Source organism: Ipomoea nil, unplaced genomic scaffold (genome assembly GCF_001879475.1).
Source record: "Ipomoea nil cultivar Tokyo-kokei standard unplaced genomic scaffold, Asagao_1.1 scaffold0465, whole genome shotgun sequence".
In the NCBI taxonomy this organism is placed as follows: Eukaryota; Viridiplantae; Streptophyta; class Magnoliopsida; order Solanales; family Convolvulaceae; genus Ipomoea; species Ipomoea nil.
In genome coordinates this window covers 2641678-2659840 of record NW_017616893.1, presented here as the reverse complement: position 1 = coordinate 2659840, position 18163 = coordinate 2641678, and the positions used below count along the sequence as shown (strand labels likewise).

Here is an 18163-nt window from a genome sequence, read left to right as displayed (position 1 = left end):
TTAGTGAGTTTTCTCAAATATAAATCGATATATTTTGGTAATCCTACTCAATATTATAAAATTTGATCAAAAGTGGTATGTGAGTGTTTGAGATCAACTTTTATATATATACCTTGGTTCTACTCAATATTATAAAATTTAGATCTAAGGTGGTATGTGAGTGTTTGAGATCAACTCCATTACATATATACTATTAAATTTTTTTTTTTTATGCGTTTTGTGGAGATGGTTGAGACGCTGGAGGCAGCGGATAATCGATCTATTCCTGTAACCTAAAGAATTAATTAGCTTAACAGGATTTGATCGATAATCCTCTGCATCCAGCGTCTCCCCTCACTATTAAAGTTTTGACCTTTTTTATGTGTTTTGTGGAGATGGTTGAGACGCTGGAGGCAGCAGATAATTGATCTATTCCTGTAACTCAAAGAATTAATTAGCTTAACAGGATTTGATCGATAATCCTCTGCATCCAGCGTCTCCCCTCACTGTTAAAGTTTTTACCTTTTTTATGTGTTTTGTGGAGATGGTTGAGACGCTGGAGGCAGCGGATAATCGATCTATTCCTGTAACCCAAAGAATTAATTAGCTTAACAGGATTTGATCGATAATCCTCTGCATCCAGCGTCTCCCCTCATTATTTGTTTAGATATTTGTGGGTTTTTGCTCCATTGTTTATTAATATTTTAAAGAGCAAGTTATAATCATTTGTTTTTATTTGTGGGTTTTGGAATTCTAGTAAATATGAAAAATCGTAAAGGATGGTTAGGATTTCATTCTTAATCTTTTAGTCTGCGATTTTAATCTTTTTTTGTTGTCCATATAGGGTTTCAACGCTAAAATTTTTGTTGCGAGATTCTAGTCATCAAGATTTATTAAGAAAAACGTGTTTTGAGTATTTTGTACTTGCAGATAATATTGTGTTTTCCTTACAAAAGTGACTAGTGGTGATATGTGTTGATACGCGTAGAGTCGTCAAAACGGGTTTAGCCCGTCGGCTCGGCCCAACCCGCCCCTACTTAGGTAGGGGGCAGGTTTCGAAAATACAGGACCGTTTAGGAGTGGGCTTTTTTGGCCCGCCCACGGGCCTGGCGGGTCGCGGGCTGCCCGCAATTATTTTATTTTATTTTATATAAAATATTTTTATATAAAATATGCACTTTAAAGTTATTGTTATGTGTAATGTTTTTGGACTTTGAAGTTGTGACTAGTTTGATGTTTTGATGAATTATGAACTTTGAACTTTATGTAATATTTAATGTTTGATTATTATGTTTTATGTGAGTTATGACTTATGTATCAATTTATTTTAGTTAGTTTGATGTTTGATGAACAATTTTTTTTTTTTAAAAAAAAGAGGGGGTTTGGGCGGGGGCCCGCCTAGCCCGCGGGCCACTGGTGGGGCGGTCCGGGCCTGCGGGCCTTTAGGAGCGGGCTTTTTTAGCCCGCCCCGTTTAGGCCCGCCAGGCTTTGGCCTGCCCCGCCCCACCAGCCCGTATTGACAGCACTAGATACGTGCATAATTATTCATATTTATGCTATATATACTTGGCGTTATTTTGCTTGTGAATTGTTAAAATTGTGTCCAAAATGATCCTTATTTGTTTTATTTGATCAATTATGTACAATTCTATATCTTTGAATAAAAATGAATGATTGTTGGAGCATTTTAGATGCATTTAGAGTCGATGAGAGCCAAGAAGAAGCTAAGAAGATGTGTAAAATACTTCCAAGAGAGTCAGAGAATAACATTTTCAATGGTCTTGATCATATTGGCAAACCAAGACAAAAGAGTATCAAAAGAGTAAGCAGTCATTAATCTTGCCCAACATGACCACCGTATTCTTTAGCATTTTGATCCTATCTTAGTTATGAATGTCCAAATTGAGTGATTATTATGCTATTGAAAAGCTTACTCAAATGGCTACAACTTTCATGTAGACCAATAAGCCAAATTCGAATATTAAAAAAGGAAAAAATAGAAAGGAAAGAGTTCTATCCACAAAGAATTGTTTGATGAACTATCATTCCTTGTTGTGCTATTTCTTCAAGTTAAATTGCATTTTTCCTGAGCAACAAATGAGTTGAGGAATGGTTATTCTGTAGGTTGTTCCTAAGTACTCAGTCTTCTATAAAACTACATTTAAAGCGATATTTCCATAGTTCTGACTCATAGACGAAACATAGCTATTTTTCATTCTTATTTTTAAATTAGATTAGACTTATAATTACTTTCCTTAATATTTTTGAAGCTTGTAACCAATGATTTAAAGCTTGGATTTCAAGATAGATAGGTTCTCTTTTCTTTCTATCTATTTCCTTTATGGTATTTATGCTTTATTTTTGTGTTTTTATGATGTTTATGCTATATATGTGTGAATTCTTAGTTTATAGATTTGGGTTAGGGTTGATGGAATAACATCATCATCATCATCATCATCATCATCATCATCATCATCATCATCATCAGAAGAAGAAGAAATCCAGCAAGAAAGTATGGAAGGCTACGGGAAGTTGCAACGACACAGAAATAACCTTATATAAAGGCTCGGGGATCAAACAATGATCCAAGGCTCATTAGTCCTAATAATCTGTCTTCTACGTACTTTTCTCCTTCTTCCACTCCATGGCCATGGCTGCCTTTGGCCCTTTGTACATGTACCTACAATACATATAGTAAATTTTGGCTTGACTTAGTCTAAAAAGTCGATAATTTTTATCGTTGTGGTTTCCACATTAAATATCTGTGTCATGCTTATTTATCAATTCCTTGCAAATACTTTATTGATTACTTTATATTTATTATTCATATTTTCTATGGAAAAATATATTTTCTCCATCAAAGATTGTGTTACCTATCTTGATGCTTTATTTGTGATTATTACAAAAAGGATAGAAATATATCCACCCTAGGTTATGTTCTTGAGTTTTTATGCAATAACCGTAACTGACAAATTAGATAAACTTAGAAGACGATTCATGAGTATTGTTCTTTCTTATTGCTAAGTATTTAAGAGTAGAAGACGATTCATGAGTATTCTTCTTTCTAATTGCTAAGTATTTAAGAGTAGGAGGGAACAACTATATAGAAATTGAAATGGTTCGAATTGGGGATGAATCTTTATTTAATGGTATTCATGATTATGATTTTCTGAATTTGTTGTTAATTTGTTACCAATATAGAGAATAATTAATAATATCAGTAATTTGCGTCATGAACTATTGTATTAAAATCAACCTGATTAATTTACCACATAGATTATGATTATTCTCAATTTGTTCGCATGGGTAGCTCAACTGGTCATAGAGGTGAAACTTTAGAAGAATGACCAGGGATTGAATCTCACCAGCGGCAGTGTGAGAGCAACCTCTCAAAGTGAGAGGAGCTCCTTGTGCGCAGTGAGCACCGGTTTAGCCTCTGTGGTTCATGTTCAGTTGAGTTACCATGATTTACATCATCCCAAATGCTCTGTCGGGCCCTTAGGGTTGGGGTTCAACCTTTTGAAAGAATGATTATTCTCAATTTATTATCAATATATCCCTACGTTTGTTTTATTTCAATAGCAATTAAATCATTATTGCTTCATTAAGTTATTATTTTAAGTTCATCAAGTTACTACTATAGGTCCATAAATGTATTGTTATATGTTAATCAATTTATTACTGCAAATTAAAGTCCATCAAGTTACTATTATACATCCATTAAATCATTACTCTAGGTTCATCAACTTACTATTGTAGTTCCATCAAAACATACTATAAATTCAACACCTTGCTATTGCAAGTCTACTCAAGTTAGTTCAACAGGTTCATTAACTTAGTTCGATAAATTCATCAAAACATTATATAAGTTTACCAACTTACTAGTGTATGTCCGTCAAATAACTATAACATGTCCATTAAGTACTACTAAAGGTTCATCAACTCACTAGCTACTACAAGAGTACAAATCCATCAAAACATTACTTTAACTTTACCAAGTTACTATTGAAAGTTCATCAACTTATAGCAAGAGTATAGACACATCAATTTACTATTACAAGTTTATCAACGATACACTCATTTAAATGATATATTGAAAAAAGACATCAATATAAACATCATTTTTATTTTTAATGTAAACAATATATTTTGAAAACATTGATTTTATTTAGAAAAAATAAAAATAATAATTTTAAGTAATGATTGATCAGCTGATATCATTATGATAAAGTGATAAACCTGCAACATTAATAGGCATGCACTCATGTTTGTTTGATCTATATCTTAAACTTTGATCAACCTACATATTATTTTAATAGACTAATTTCAGTATTGTTGGACTGAAACCTGGATATTTTGAGAAAATTTAAATGATCAAGGAAAATTTATACCTATTACAGAATGTACAAGTAATATGGAACCTATATATATTAGACAGTTTAGAGATTTATAGGGATTTGAGTAAGTAGTCATATAAAAACTTGTTTCTATGTTTGGAATCTTCTAGCATGTATTTATAAGGCTATGCATCCCCCTTTCTAACACAGATTTATAAACCTTCTACTTACTTTCATACAATATATATTTTCTCATTCCTTGATTCTTTATGGCGGGTGATTGTTATTTTCCACCCGTCCCGTCAGGCATTGGAATCTTTCAAATTCAACAAAAAAAAAAAAAAAAAAAAAAATCATAAATCTCATGTCTTCAATGAATGACACATCACTTTTTTTTTCTCTTCCAAAAGAAATTAATTAGGTTAACAAGAGCATTCAGTGGTGAACCCCTAAATCTCTTCTTGTTCATGTGTGTATATAACATTAGTATACAGTGAAGATGAGGAGGAATTGGGGATGACAAACAGATTATATGTTCATACCAAGGTTTGGTGCAAACTGCAAACATTTTCTACCCACTCATCTCTGCAGGGTAAAAACATATTGGTGGTGAAAATTAATAAATTGAACTTTGCCAAATTAATTCTACCAAAAAATTTGAGGTATGAGAGAAAGTTTTAGAGTTCCATTACCTGCTCTTTGTAGCATCATTGTCCTCCAATCACAGATTGAAAACTTTTACTGGGCAGGCACAGAGGAATGCGTTTTATCAAAGCTGATTCAGATGATCATATCAACTTCGTCCAACTTATCTGGACACAATTCCGTGTTCTCACTCAACCTATCTGCACAAGCTTCGATGTTCTCATCCGACTCAGAGTAGGTTTCAGTATCAGATTCATTTGCCACAACATCACCATCGATGTTCTCATCCAACTTAGAGTAGGTTTCATTATCAGATTCATTTGCCACAACATCACCATAATTATGACATTTACTAGCATCTGTTCTTATTTTGATCCTTCTTCCCTTAACATACCGATATTCCCATCTTGGTGGAGGGTATTTTTTCTTCAACTTTCGGTATTTGTCCAACATATCCAACTTCTGGAACACATCTCCAACCATTGTGACAATGCGAACAGTTGGCCGGACACCAAGTTCTTCCATGTCAGCAAATATCTGCAGAAGTGCAGATCGACAAAATGTCTTACATTAAGCAAAATCAAGATCATATTATTCCCTATATGAAGATCTGGAGTTCAACAATTTTGGCCTAGCATTCAATCATTACAATGAGCAGCACCCAGGACACAAGTGGTGTGATAACAAAAATATGAAATTATGTAATTAAATTCATTAATTGTTACGATTTTTATTTGTTCATCTATTGTTACGCAAGTTTCATAAGATGAATGAAGCAGAATTATTAAAAGGTTAGAACAAATGAAATGTGTCTATCACAAGTGTCAAGTGATTATACCAGCAGAGTTGAGGAAATGTTACAGGATGGAATAAAGTTTGAACAAATGGGTGGGGTTGTCGAAAAGGGATCTGGATTTTAAGCCTAATAGGAGTAACTTTTCAGATTTGGCCCTTTAAAAAAAAATTGTTGAAAAATGCATTTCAGTTTAGGAAATGTGTTTCCAAATATTTTTAAAAATAGAAAATGGCCCCAAAACGTTACTGGCAAGTTTCCATGAGTTTCAGATGTAAAAATGTTTCCATATGCAGAAACGCTACCCCCAAAAGTTTCTGTGCATCATAGGCTATGTGCCGAGGTTTGCAATCCCCCTGCCTCCCCTCTCTTCCAAAACAGGAAAAACAGCTAAGGAGCTAGGAAACTACCTCGAACATCTTTTCATGCATTTCTCTTCGGTAGTAAAGAGAGATCATTTTCTCAAAGAAAATGCGAGGAATACTTTCAAGGTTCTCCAAAAGCAACTTTCTCCAAAGCTCTTCAGCTTCATCAAGCCTTCCATCCTCGGCCAAAGCATTTAACAAGGTATGATAGCTACCCATTGTTCTCCCCTGACCCTTGCTTAGCATCCACTTTGTGACCTATAATCCAATATAGTATTTGGCTGATTCATTTAAGGTAAAAACACACGAAATATTGAGTATTATATATACACACACACACACACACCAGCAAATAAATCATACCTGTATTATTCTCTTCCACTCCTTTTCATGCTCAAGGGTCTTTATAGCTTTTTTCACTGTGATCAATGGGAACTCCAGTTCCCAGGCAATAAAGGAATCCAGAGCACCATAGACTTCCTCCTTCACATTTGATAATCCTTTTATCTATAATAAAATCATATTGTTCAGGAGTAAGAAATAACTTCTTTCATCAGGCAAAAGAAAATTTTCTGACAATCCAGGTCAAAAGTATCCAAGATACAATTAAATTACTAAGATAAATCTCCTCACAAGAATCAAAAAGGTAGTGAAGAATAAACTTACACATTCTACAAGCTTGAGAGATTTAGAAATAGTCCCTATTTTCCTTTTACTCTTCCACACCCGAGGATACCTCGGACGAGGACCTTTTGCAGCACATACCTAAGATAATTAAAGCAAATGGTCATGTAGACTTCAAGAGCGAGCCAGTATACAGAATTTCACAAGGATAATCAAAATCTAACTGAAGCAAATGAAGAAGAAGTCAAAACACCACTTCAAGCAAGCTTCCCATTTGTTCTAGGCATCAAAATTTGAAATCCATCTCTACTTGAATTACTTGGAGTACTAAGGACAATAGTTCCTTCTATATACATCTCAATTCTTCAACATTCTAATACTGAACCTTTCAAATACAAAAGGAATCATGACAAGCCACAAACAAAACTTCAAGTAGAGAAATCTATGGTAGGCATCTAACTTTGAAGTTCCAATCTCACCAACCAATTAGTAAAGAATTGAGGACTTCATTCACGAGAAAAGCTGGAAAGGGATGAAGATGTATCTAAGAAAACATTACATATGGAATAACACTCTCGAGCTGCAATTATTGTGTGCAAAATTGAAAAAAAAAATAAAAAAAATCAGCACTTTAGCTAAGAATAACCAGCAATTACAGTTGGAATAAAATAATTAGTGAAGAGAGTATCAGCACTACACTAAAACCCTAAAATGTCAAGACAAAAATTGCAATTACCTTCATTTCAATTGGCATGTATGATAACTTAATTAACTATAATGAATGCATGGAAGAATATCTAAAATTTAAAAATTGAACTAAAAAATGGAATGCTTACTACAGCGTTTCGATTACTTTTGTTCCAAAATTTACTCGATTCCTGTCTTCCAGTGAAAATTGCCGGAAAACACCTCAAAGCAAGCATCCTGACAATGAACAAGAACGAGCAAAAATAGAATGAATTACCTGGAAAGAAGTCTCACACACGCTTCATAAAACACTAAATCCTAGTTATAGCCTTAGAGGAAATAATCACTTATCTTATTGTTCAAAAACTTAGGCCACCTTATCAATACCCAAGGAAGAAATTACTTTTTCAAGGAAATTTCAGTTCTTGAGGAATTCATCAAGAATATGAAATGGACAGAGATTCTCTGAAAAAACAATTACTGTGCAAAAGTAGAACATTGAATTGTTATCTAAAGCATTTCAGTAGAGGCAAAACCAAGCGAGAGAAATTTTTGAGTGCACAGTAAATAATTTCCAGCCAAGAAAACATAAAGCATTTAAGCATATAAAAATCAAATTTCCTGTCAATGACAGTATATAATCGTACTAGCGAGTCATGCAAGAGTAAGGATGAGCAACAGCTGGTTTCGATCAGTAACCTCTCAATAACTGATTACTTCTTTCCTCCTCAATAACCAACTTAAACCAAACCTCTTGGTTTTGGCCGGTTATGTCGGTTACAAAAAAAGTGAAAAACCGATACTACTCAATGGCTCAATGCATATCTGAATATCTAATGGGAAAAATTCAATATATCCAGTTGAAAAATGCTCAATAGTTAGGCTCTACCATCCATAGCCCAAACAGCCTAAACTTACAAGCATAATTTAAGTTCCAAATTTTCGATTCCCATCTAGATCACATACGTAAGGTCTTAAACAAAGGAAATACAATTACATAACACAATTACACAAATGCATCACCCATTTATCCTCACCTCCTCATCCATTAAAAGTAAAGAAATTTATCATGCCAACACCCTGCTGGCATGAGGGGCAGCATTCAACTTCAGGAAAAGAACAATGGCAATTCCTACCATCCAACCTACAGGCTAATAGTAATTTCCATAAGCCAAAATAAAAAATAAAACCAAAATATAATAAGGCAAATGACATGAAATCTGGAAAAAAAAAAAAAAAAACTAATGATAAAAGTATTATATCTTGCCCTCTCTCTCTCTCTCTCTCTTGCTCTTTATATTCATCAAAAGAAAGTGGAAAAAATACCATCAATCAAATGATCAGTTCAATGAAACCAATTAAACTATAACAACTGTTATTATAAATTAGCAACCCCTTCACTATTATGGAAAATGACAGATTGAAACCACAAATGTGTTTTTTAATAGCAAGATTATGAGCTTTAATCATAATCCAATAAGCACAGACATGTACATGTAAAAAGAAGTAGTGTTCTTAATTCTATTTTACATCTCTCAGAAGAGAAGTATTCAAGTGAAGAACTAAGGAAACAAATAAACGGGTAGAAAAAACCAACATGAAACACCACCAGGAGTCCAGGAGAAAAAACTCTGTAGTACATTTAATTAGCAATTTAGCATCATTCATGATAAAGAAATCAAGTCTTGCATAACCTTAAAATTTTGTCAAATTTGATTTCCAAAACAAAGGGCATTTTGTAGAACTTCTAATTCATTCTAATAAACAGTACCAATACAAGAAAGTAGCATTTTGACTCGTCACATTTCAAAACCTCCAAGAAAGAAGCTTATAAAATCTAACAATTAAGTCATCAAAACCTGCAATTTGTTAAATATGAAGCAAACTGCTAAACTCCAGGTCTCAGAAATAAAGATTCAACTGAAAGGAAATATATTTATATATATATATAACTAAAACCTCAATTCATTCTATTTTCAGTTTTTCCAAATGATTCCAGTGCATAGATGTTCCATCTTCTAGTAATTTTATAATTTTATCAAGCAATACTTACTTTTGCAAATTTGAACAGACTAGAAACCAGAAACAGATTCAACCATATAAATTGATATGGCAATACAAAAGTGGAGTCAATACTTATATAGATTTAGAAGGAGAGCTTACATTTGCTTAAAGACAGTGGTGGAGCCAAAAAAAAAAAAAATGTTCAGTGGATTTGAAAATTAAAGCAAACCTTTGTAAATCAAAAAGCATTTGAATATAATACAGTTGGAATAAGGAAACATTATAAATAAAAATGAAAATTGGCTAAATTAATTCAGCAATTGGCATTATGTGTACAGAGTCTTTTCATGGATGAAAAAATATTACATTGGATTTACACTCTTACAACAATCAATTATTCTTGATGAAACTCTAAATTTCTAAGCACAATATGCTATACTACTTCATACTTGGCCAGTTTAAAAAGAATTAGCAAAAAATTGATGTTTCCAGTCTCAAGAATCAATATATATATAGCCCTGGACTCCATTAGCAAAAATTGGGGAAGTTCCATAACTATATGCCTGAATCAATTGATGTGTAATTCAGGTTTCATAATCACAGTAGAATAATACCATACTGCCATATGAAATAAAAGAAGAGATATGGCCAAATTTATGACAGGTATTTCAGTAAAAATTAATGGAAAAAAAAAAAAAAAAAAACAAATACCTTCCACGGTTGGAGTTTCGACCGTGGGCTGGTGCCTTGGCTGGCGTGAACCAGGGCGGAAGGAGGTGTTGAGCCGTCAACATAGGGTTCATGCCATCGCCCGTCAGGGTGTCGTCGGCAGTGGCGGAAGAAGTGATGAAGGCGTCTGAAGACTGAAGTTGTGTCTTCGAAATTTTGCCTTTATTTAGGTTCCACCAGTGGTTACAGGTATGGAAGCTGTGCGCTGTTGAGAGATGGATATTGGAGAATGAATGAGAGAGGAGCGCTTACTCCGCTACAGGACTCGTGGCTATGGAGGGAGAGCTTAGGATGCCGCCATGCGGGATGGGTTGCAAGATGGAACGGGACAAAAGGATAAGGTGATGTCACATGTTTGAGACAAATTTTAAAGAGTTAATAGGTGACAATTCTAAATTTAATTACAAACTATCAATTTTATCATAGAGTTAATTCCAGCAATGGTCCTCCGACTATATTGATTTTTCAAAATTAGTCATTGACTTTTAATTTGGACACTTTAGGTTCCTTGACTTTCAATTTCTTTTCAATTGAGGTCCTTTCGTTAGAATACGGTTAATTAAATTTTAAATGAAGGGGTAAACTCATCATTTCACCTGCCTATGTATTATTCTTAGTATTTCTCCATTGTATACGCGATATATATGAAGATAATCTTAGTCGAAACCCTAAAATGTTCCTCGTCGTTCCCCATTTGCTGACTACTCGTGTGTGCGTTCCTCTATTATTGAGATGTTTACAAGGTATAACAGCGAAATACGAAGGGAGAAATACGAAGAATAATACATAGGCAGGTGAAAAGACGAGTTTACCCCTTCATTTAAAGTCTAATGAACCGTATTCTAACGAAAGGACCTGGAAAGAAATTGAAAGTCAAGGGACCTAAAGTGTCCAAATTAAAAGTCGGGGACTGATTTTGGAAAATCACTATAGTCAGAGGACCATTGCTGGAATTAACTCTTTTATCATATAACAACCAGATTATTATTTTTAGACATTTTTAATTTTTTTTATTTTTAATAAAGATATTTTCGTCTCTTTATATTTTTTTTGTTATTTTTCTGATTTCAACTGGTTTAATTGATTTAAGACTTTGCTAAAAATCAGTTGAAAAATATGGTTACAAAAAATCAGAGGTTACCTAAAGTCTTAAATCAATTAAACGGGTTGAAACAATGAAAATAACAAAAAAAAAATATGAAAAGATAAAAATATACTTACCAAAAATATGAAAAGTCATGAGAATGACTAAAAGTGTTCAAAAAATAATAGTCTTGGATTTTAAATGACAAAAATGATAGTTTGGAACTAAACTTGAAATTGCCACCAAAGATAAAGGACATCTAGTGAAATTAACTCAATTTTAAATTCGAATCATTTTAATTACACTTTTTTTTTTTGAAAGGAAATAGAAGAATTTATTAATTTTAATTACACTTTATTTTCATTTGAAAACATATATTATTGTTGTTGTTTTCAAACTTTACCCTTGTGACTCATGCAGGTACATATATTACTGTATAAGCATGATGGATTGTATAACAATTACATCTTTAATTATTAAAAATGACCTTACTTGTCAAACACTTTGTGCTTAGATGACATATCTGTCCCTACCATTGAGAGAAGGTCACATGATCGAATTTCGGGGGTGTGGTCTTGACTCTTTGAGTTGCAATAGATAGAAAAAGTATAGAACATATATTACAAATGGTGTTGACTATTTGAGCAGCAATATATATATACTTTTGTTCAAATGCGGCCGCTTGACAAAATACACCAACAGTGTTAACAAAAGTCATCAATAGTGTTAGAAAAAAACACAACAATGAAATGCACAAATACACCAAAAAACACACAACACACCCAAAAATTTGCACCATATAACTCTCCACCCCTAATGGTGTATTTCTGAACACTGTGTGGTGTTTTTATTCATACCTAATGGTGCGTTTTTGGTGATGCGTACCTAATTTGTGCATGTTTTTTGTTGTGCATTTCCTAACATGGATGTTGTATATTTGTATAATTATTGGTGCGATCGCACTGACCGCACGGGAAGGCGCATCCGCACCTGAACTCGACTATATATATAATTAGGTTCAAATACGATTGGTGCGCCCAGGTGCGATTAAATCTGAGCCATTGATCTTGCTTAAATCAACGTCCAGGATTACCAACAAAAAAAAAATGCGATGGCAATTTGATAATTTTTACATATATTTCAAATTTAAGGTGTGTGGGTTTTGTGCTTAAGGTGTGTGGAGTTTGTGCTTAAGGTGCGTGGTGTTTGTGCTTAAGGTGCATGAATTTTGTGTTTATAGTGCATGAGTTTTGTGCTTAATGTGAGTATTTATTGAAACTTAAGGTGCATGATTTTCATTCTTAAGGTGCGTTGTTTTCTTTCTTAAGGTGCGTGATTTGTATGCTTAAGTTGCGTCAGTTATGTGAAACTTAATGTAAGTCATTTTAGAACCTTAAGTGCGTGGTTTGTGTTCTTAAGGTGCTTTGTTGTGTGCTTAAGGTGCGTGATTTGTGTACTTAAAGTGAGTGGTTTGTGTTTTTAAGGTGTTTTGTTTGTGTGCTTAAGGTGCGTGATTTATTTACTTAAGGTGCGCCATTTTAATGCTTAAGGTGCGTCAACCGCACGGGAAGCCATCCCCGCACCTAAACCCTTCCCTATATAAATATATATCAGTGTTGTAAAAATCAGCCCAGCCTTAGGCCGTTCCAGGCCCCGCCTAGGCGTTAGGCGCTCCTAGGCCGTTCCACTTTCATTGTTAGGCGGCCGGCTTGGTGGTGAAATCGGTCAAAATCGACCTAGTCGGTCAACTCAGCTGAGTCGTCCGATTTTGACCGATTTCGTCCCACATTGTCTGGTCCAACCGTTCATAGATTAGTTTAATATTTGAATCTTTAGATGATTGAAGTTTTTGAGTATTTTATATTTGAATTTTTTATTAAGTATAAGGAAACATAAATCACCTTCATTCGTTCATGTTTGGTCCATTAACAGCCCCAGTGAATATCAATTATCAATTATAGATTCTAATGGAAGATGCAAAGCATATTCTTATTTACTGGGCCAGTTAGAACTCGGTGAGTCGTGAAACTCGGTTGAATGGAATTGATGAGCGACAAATAGGATCACCGATCACTTATCGCATTTCCAAGAGATGAAAAGGTGCATGGATGATGGGTCAATGTAGAGAACAGCTTAACGGATAAAAGATAACCACACGACCTATTCATCATACTCACGCTTCCAATCAAAGCTTGGAAGCTAATCGCACAATCTTTCAATATTTCTTCTTATTCTTTTCTCTTGCATTTATTCATTGCCCAGATCTCAATAAGAATTGATCATATAAAATCAAAGTAAAATGCTGATGTTGGAACCCGCCGCCGCTGTCTCTGTCCAAATTTCATACGGGAACTTCTGCCGCCGGCTCTCACACTCCACCGGATTATGCATCTATCGGTACTAGCTGCTTCTGATGTTCTTAGTTCTTACTCCAATTTAAGCTCATAATCTTTTATAAGATTTTTGGGTTTTTCTTTTTGTAGAAATAGAGTTGGGGGATTGACGGAAACTTCTTGCGGGAAGAGGTTCTGGAGGGAAAGGAATGGAATTAGGGCTTCCGCGAAGGAGCAATCCAGCTCTTCCGGGTCGGAGCCGGTGAAGCAGAGCGCGAAGCCTATGAGATATCATCCGTTCGAGGACATTGCGGAGTCGGAGTTGACGGTGAACGGTGAAGCGCAGCTCACGCCTGCTGAAACTACCAGAACTATCATTGAGGTGAAAAATGGCTGCTTCTTTACTAAACTAGTTGACTTTGTATATGAAGCTTCATTGAATGCTGAAAAATCTAGGCTTCAAATTTGTTGATAGGGGGTTTTTATTATGTAACCCGGAACCGGATGGTGCTTGATATCTTTCTGGTAGCTCCAAAGATTTGTTTGCATAAGCAATTAACTTACAGACTTTAGAATGATTGGGACAGGTTCATCACTCTAATTGGATATCATTTCCTTACAGTGGTGGGATGTGCACACCATTTTAAATATGAATATTGGCATCTTGCAGATGCTATATCTTCAGTTATATATGCCTAACATTCCTCCTCATGTGGGGATGCTGTTCTAATGGAGTGTCAGTCTAGTCAGATTGCATTTCCTTAGAGTGTGGGTTTTTGACACCGCTTTATGTGAATCTTGCAAATTTGCTACAACTTGAGTTATATGTGCAAAATGCCTCCTGTCATAACCATATGTTAGTTGAGAGGATGTGGGTGTCCATAGCCTCCCATTAGTAAATAGTCTCCTGGCTGTCACATGTTCAAACATTGAAACCATTGTTGGAATTTGGAAATGGATAATTTTGCCAACATGGTTTTTCCTGGAAACCTTAAGCTATTTACTATGATGTGTGAATGAAAATCAAATGGCTGCTTTTATTATGAAGCACACACATTTGTAAATCTAGTAGCATTGGTGCCTCTTGCTCATTAGCATAACTGGTTAACTTAGAGGAGCTAATAATGCTATCAATTTGTAGGTGAACAGCAAAGCAACACTTATGCTAACAGGTTTGGTCAGCGATGTAGAATGCGAGAGCATTTTCTGGCCTGATTTGCCTTTTGTAACTGATGAACATGGAAGTAAGATCTATCTTTCTTCTCACTGTCATGTTACTGCATGTAGCATTCTGTGATTTTGTTTGAGGCATATGCAATCCCTTTTGAAGGTCGGTTTTAGTGTTTTTTCCTTTTGTCAGATATTTACTTTCAAGTAAAGAATGAAGAAGACATTCTGCAGACTCTGACAGCTGAAGAAAACCTTGTGGTATGGCACAAAGTGCAGTGCTTTCTTGGAGATTTCATATCTATTTACTTTCTTATTTTCTTATGTTTTTACAATTATTTTAAATTTCTACTTGATGCAGCAAGTTACTATTGGGATAGATACTGCAGAAATGCTAGGTCAAATCGAGTCATTAGGCCACCCTGAAATTGATTTTGGCATTGATGAACTTGATGATGAGGATAGTGATGTTGATGGTGAAGGTGACGATGACAACGAGGATGATGATGATGATGGCATAGATGATGATGATGATTATGAAGAGGTTACTTCTCTCTCTGTAGATATGTGAGGCCAATGGGCTTATGATCCGGTTTGTCAATCTTGGTTAAATTATTTGCAGGATTGGGTTTCCATTCTTGACCACGAGGATGATGAGAATGAGGGTTCTGAAGGATCATTAGGGGACTGGGCTAAATTAGATACAATGCGATCTTCTCATCCCATGCATTTTGCCAGAAGGCTTACTGAGGTTACCTTATTATTTGCCATTCCTTAAAAGTTAAATCCATGCCTTTTTCGAATAATTTTCTATATGTGATACTTATTCATACTTCTCAATTGGCTAAGTGACCCCTCATATTTCTGGTCTTTTGACATATTCTTTGGTGCTCAGGTTGTTGATGATGATCCTATAGATTTCATGGAACTGCCTCCAGCAGGCCTTGCAATACAAGGCATTCTAAGGCCAGCCTTCCTTGAAGAACATGTTGTCATCCAAAAGCAGATGTCTGACCACAAAACCAGTAATGCTGATCGGAATCAGATTTCAAAAGCTGCAGATTGCAAAGAAACAACTATTGTTCCGATAAATGGTCACAGACACAAAAGTGGATTAGATCAAGATAACCCAAACTGGGCAGAGGAATTAGAAAAGGATGAAACCCTTGGAAGTGGAACCTCATTTTACAAGCTAGAAATGATCAAGATCCAGTTAATTTCTGCTCATGGAAATCAGGTAAATTGTCAAATTCAAGATAGGTTTTATGTTAACTGTTTGTTATGATGTTATCAGCCATCTGGGATCTCTGAGGGTGTAAGTATGTTGTGTGATGTATGCTTGTGCAAGCCTGAAAGGCATGCTTGGTACTGTAAAGTGCTTCCCCTTGGTATATCATAATGCTCATATTATGGAAATAATCCTCAAAGTTTAATTATTTTCTGATTTTCATAAATGGCATGCGAAATAGGCTTCAAATTTCAGGTTGACCAAGTTATGATAGTATGTCTCCCTGCCTTTTTATGCTTTTTACAGACTTTTGTTGAAATAGAAGATTTTAGGAGAGCTCGGGCTGATGCAATTGCACACTCAGCTGTAAAAATCTTGTCCCGTCTTAAAACCAGTGGAGAAAAGACCATTCAAGCTCTCAAATCCCTCTGCTGGAGATGCAAGGGTATCCAAGTAGAGGTAACACCAGCAAAGTCCTTACATGAGCAATTTCAATCATATGATTAAATTGGATATCTTTCGCTCCCTTTGGAAATTTAATGCTGCAATTTCAATCATTTGATTCTGTCACTTGATATAACTGGTCTTGAAAGCAAAAAGATCATAAAAGAAAGCAGCACTTTTTCTTCCCATGCTTGAAACAAGGACCAGAGTGAAAGAGGAAAGATCAATTACTCTCTTAAACGCAGATCCCTATAATTGTATGTCAAAGTAGTGCTAGAGAATTGTGGATGCCTTTCTTACTAAAGGATGACAGGGTTTTGTTGCTCTCAAATGGGTTACTTCATATGATTTGAAAGTCATTGGTTTTACTTCCAAAAACATCTTCTCTAATACAGGCAGGCATTAGGTTTCAGACCATCTTTTTTGTAGTTATAGCAACATCAATGAATTTGCAGGGACTTTAGTCTCATGAAATATGGTGTGGGAGTGGGGGAGCATGCTTGGAATTTATCTTATCTGACAACTTTTTATGCCATTCATGGCAGGAAGTATCTCTGATAGGTGTCGATAGCCTTGGTATTGATCTAAGAGTTTGCTCTGGAACACAAGTCCAAACATTACGCTTTGCATTTAAAAAACGGGTATTGTGTTCTAGTTCACTATCAGTGTACCTTCAAGATGCCACCTTTGTCCTCTTCAATGTGTTTTCACACTTTGATAGCGGAAAGTGATGTATTTGCATTTTGCAGGCATCCTCAGAGTATAGTGCTGAAAGACAACTGAACAATCTACTATTCCCAAGGACCCAAAAATTGCAACAGAGGAAAGAAGCTCAGCAAGCTGAATCTTAACTTCTAGTTGCCACTGTGACTGTGTATTATTATGTTGTACTCTTGGCTCTGAACTGTACAGTACATACTACATAGCACCAAGAGGCTTTACCCCATTCCAGTTTATTTACTGTTACCCAACAAGCCTTAATTATTATTTAAGTTAGTTCTTTGTAACACTATGTATGTTCCTTTGTGACCTTAAATGTACAGCTTAATTCAGTAGCTGATGATGCAATTTTGTCAAATGCTGAGCAATTTCTGTTATGGTCTTTACGTCACATGCAAACAAAAATGGAGGAAAAGAACAAAGACAGAGAACCAGATTGGTTTTCTTGAGGTCCCAAAACTCCCTATTCCCTTTGCTAGGATGAAAATCTGCTTGCTTATCATTGAAATTGGTTCCCCTCTTTATAGGATAAAATGTAACTTTCAGTAAATAAATTAAATAAGCTAAGTAATATGTTTAGAATTTCCCAACTTACTAAACAATGAAAATAGAGTAAATACTCGCCAAACACCTTGTGCTCAGATAACACCTTTATGGTTCTCCTTGAGAAAAAGTTACAGGATCGAATCCCGGTGGTAGGAAATTGATTCTTTGTGCTGCAATAGGTTAGAGATGGTCCTCAGATTATTGATTTGAATCAACAATTCCTACCTAACGTAGTCCTCTGTTAATTCCACCGTCAACTTGCCGTGAAACCCAAGGACAGACCCGTAACCTTCGATTTGCTTCTAGCGCTTCGCTTCTCCTTTCGCAAAGCTCCCCTGTTTCGCAATGCTGGTGAGTACTGTTCCGCATTTGGGGGAAAGCGGTCGTGAAACCCAAGGACAGACCCTCTCTGCCGGCGAGACTGTGATTCCCCTCGAGCTTGAAATTTCCACGGAGTTTCTGCTTTGCGAGGAAATAC

At 35.3% G+C, this 18163-nt stretch overlaps 2 protein-coding genes across 6 annotated transcripts; one reads left to right on the top strand and one right to left on the bottom strand.

Moving 5' to 3' along the window:
• Window positions 1-4685: 4685 nt before the first annotated feature.
• On the bottom strand, window positions 4686-10517 carry LOC109173229 (pentatricopeptide repeat-containing protein At4g21190). Of its 5 annotated transcripts, none has more exons than XM_019322538.1 (8): window positions 10146-10517; window positions 8468-8574; window positions 7577-7667; window positions 6786-6884; window positions 6483-6626; window positions 6165-6377; window positions 5009-5498; window positions 4686-4901 (listed from the first exon to the last, which is right to left on the bottom strand). In XM_019322538.1, exons 2-7 carry the CDS (start codon window positions 8473-8475, stop codon window positions 5097-5099), a joined length of 957 nt encoding a protein of 318 aa, XP_019178083.1. In that variant the 5' UTR covers window positions 8476-8574; window positions 10146-10517; the 3' UTR covers window positions 4686-4901; window positions 5009-5096. The 5 variants fall into 5 exon arrangements, with proteins under 5 accessions (XP_019178083.1, XP_019178081.1, XP_019178082.1 ...); XM_019322536.1 differs by lacking the exon at window positions 8468-8574 and having other exon boundaries at window positions 5009-5233; window positions 5297-5498; XM_019322537.1 differs by having other exon boundaries at window positions 8468-8581; window positions 10146-10240.
• Window positions 10518-13293: 2776 nt separating this feature from the next.
• On the top strand, window positions 13294-17497 carry LOC109173204 (uncharacterized protein At3g49140-like). The gene is made up of 10 exons (XM_019322502.1): window positions 13294-13644; window positions 13731-13962; window positions 14722-14824; window positions 14941-15008; window positions 15109-15291; window positions 15370-15498; window positions 15643-15984; window positions 16282-16434; window positions 16965-17060; window positions 17169-17497. Exons 1-10 carry the CDS (start codon window positions 13547-13549, stop codon window positions 17268-17270), a joined length of 1506 nt encoding a protein of 501 aa, XP_019178047.1. The 5' UTR covers window positions 13294-13546; the 3' UTR covers window positions 17271-17497.
• The last annotated feature ends 666 nt before the right edge of the window (window positions 17498-18163 follow it).

Excerpts from the sequence above, each read along its gene's own strand:
- LOC109173204 (XM_019322502.1), top strand. The coding sequence starts at position 13,547 with ATGCTGATGTTGGAACCCGCCGCCGCTGTCTCTGTCCAAATTTCATAC. Across the intron at positions 13,645-13,730 it reads ACCGGATTATGCATCTATCG|AAATAGAGTTGGGGGATTGA; the intron begins GTACTAGCTGCT and ends TTCTTTTTGTAG. Across the intron at positions 14,825-14,940 it reads TGTAACTGATGAACATGGAA|ATATTTACTTTCAAGTAAAG; the intron begins GTAAGATCTATC and ends TCCTTTTGTCAG.
- LOC109173229 (XM_019322533.1), bottom strand. The coding sequence starts at position 10,237 with ATGAACCCTATGTTGACGGCTCAACACCTCCTTCCGCCCTGGTTCACG. Across the intron at positions 6,885-7,576 it reads GTAATCGAAACGCTGTAGTA|GTATGTGCTGCAAAAGGTCC; the intron begins AGCATTCCATTT and ends TAATTATCTTAG. Across the intron at positions 5,499-6,164 it reads TGCATGAAAAGATGTTCGAG|ATATTTGCTGACATGGAAGA; the intron begins GTAGTTTCCTAG and ends GCACTTCTGCAG.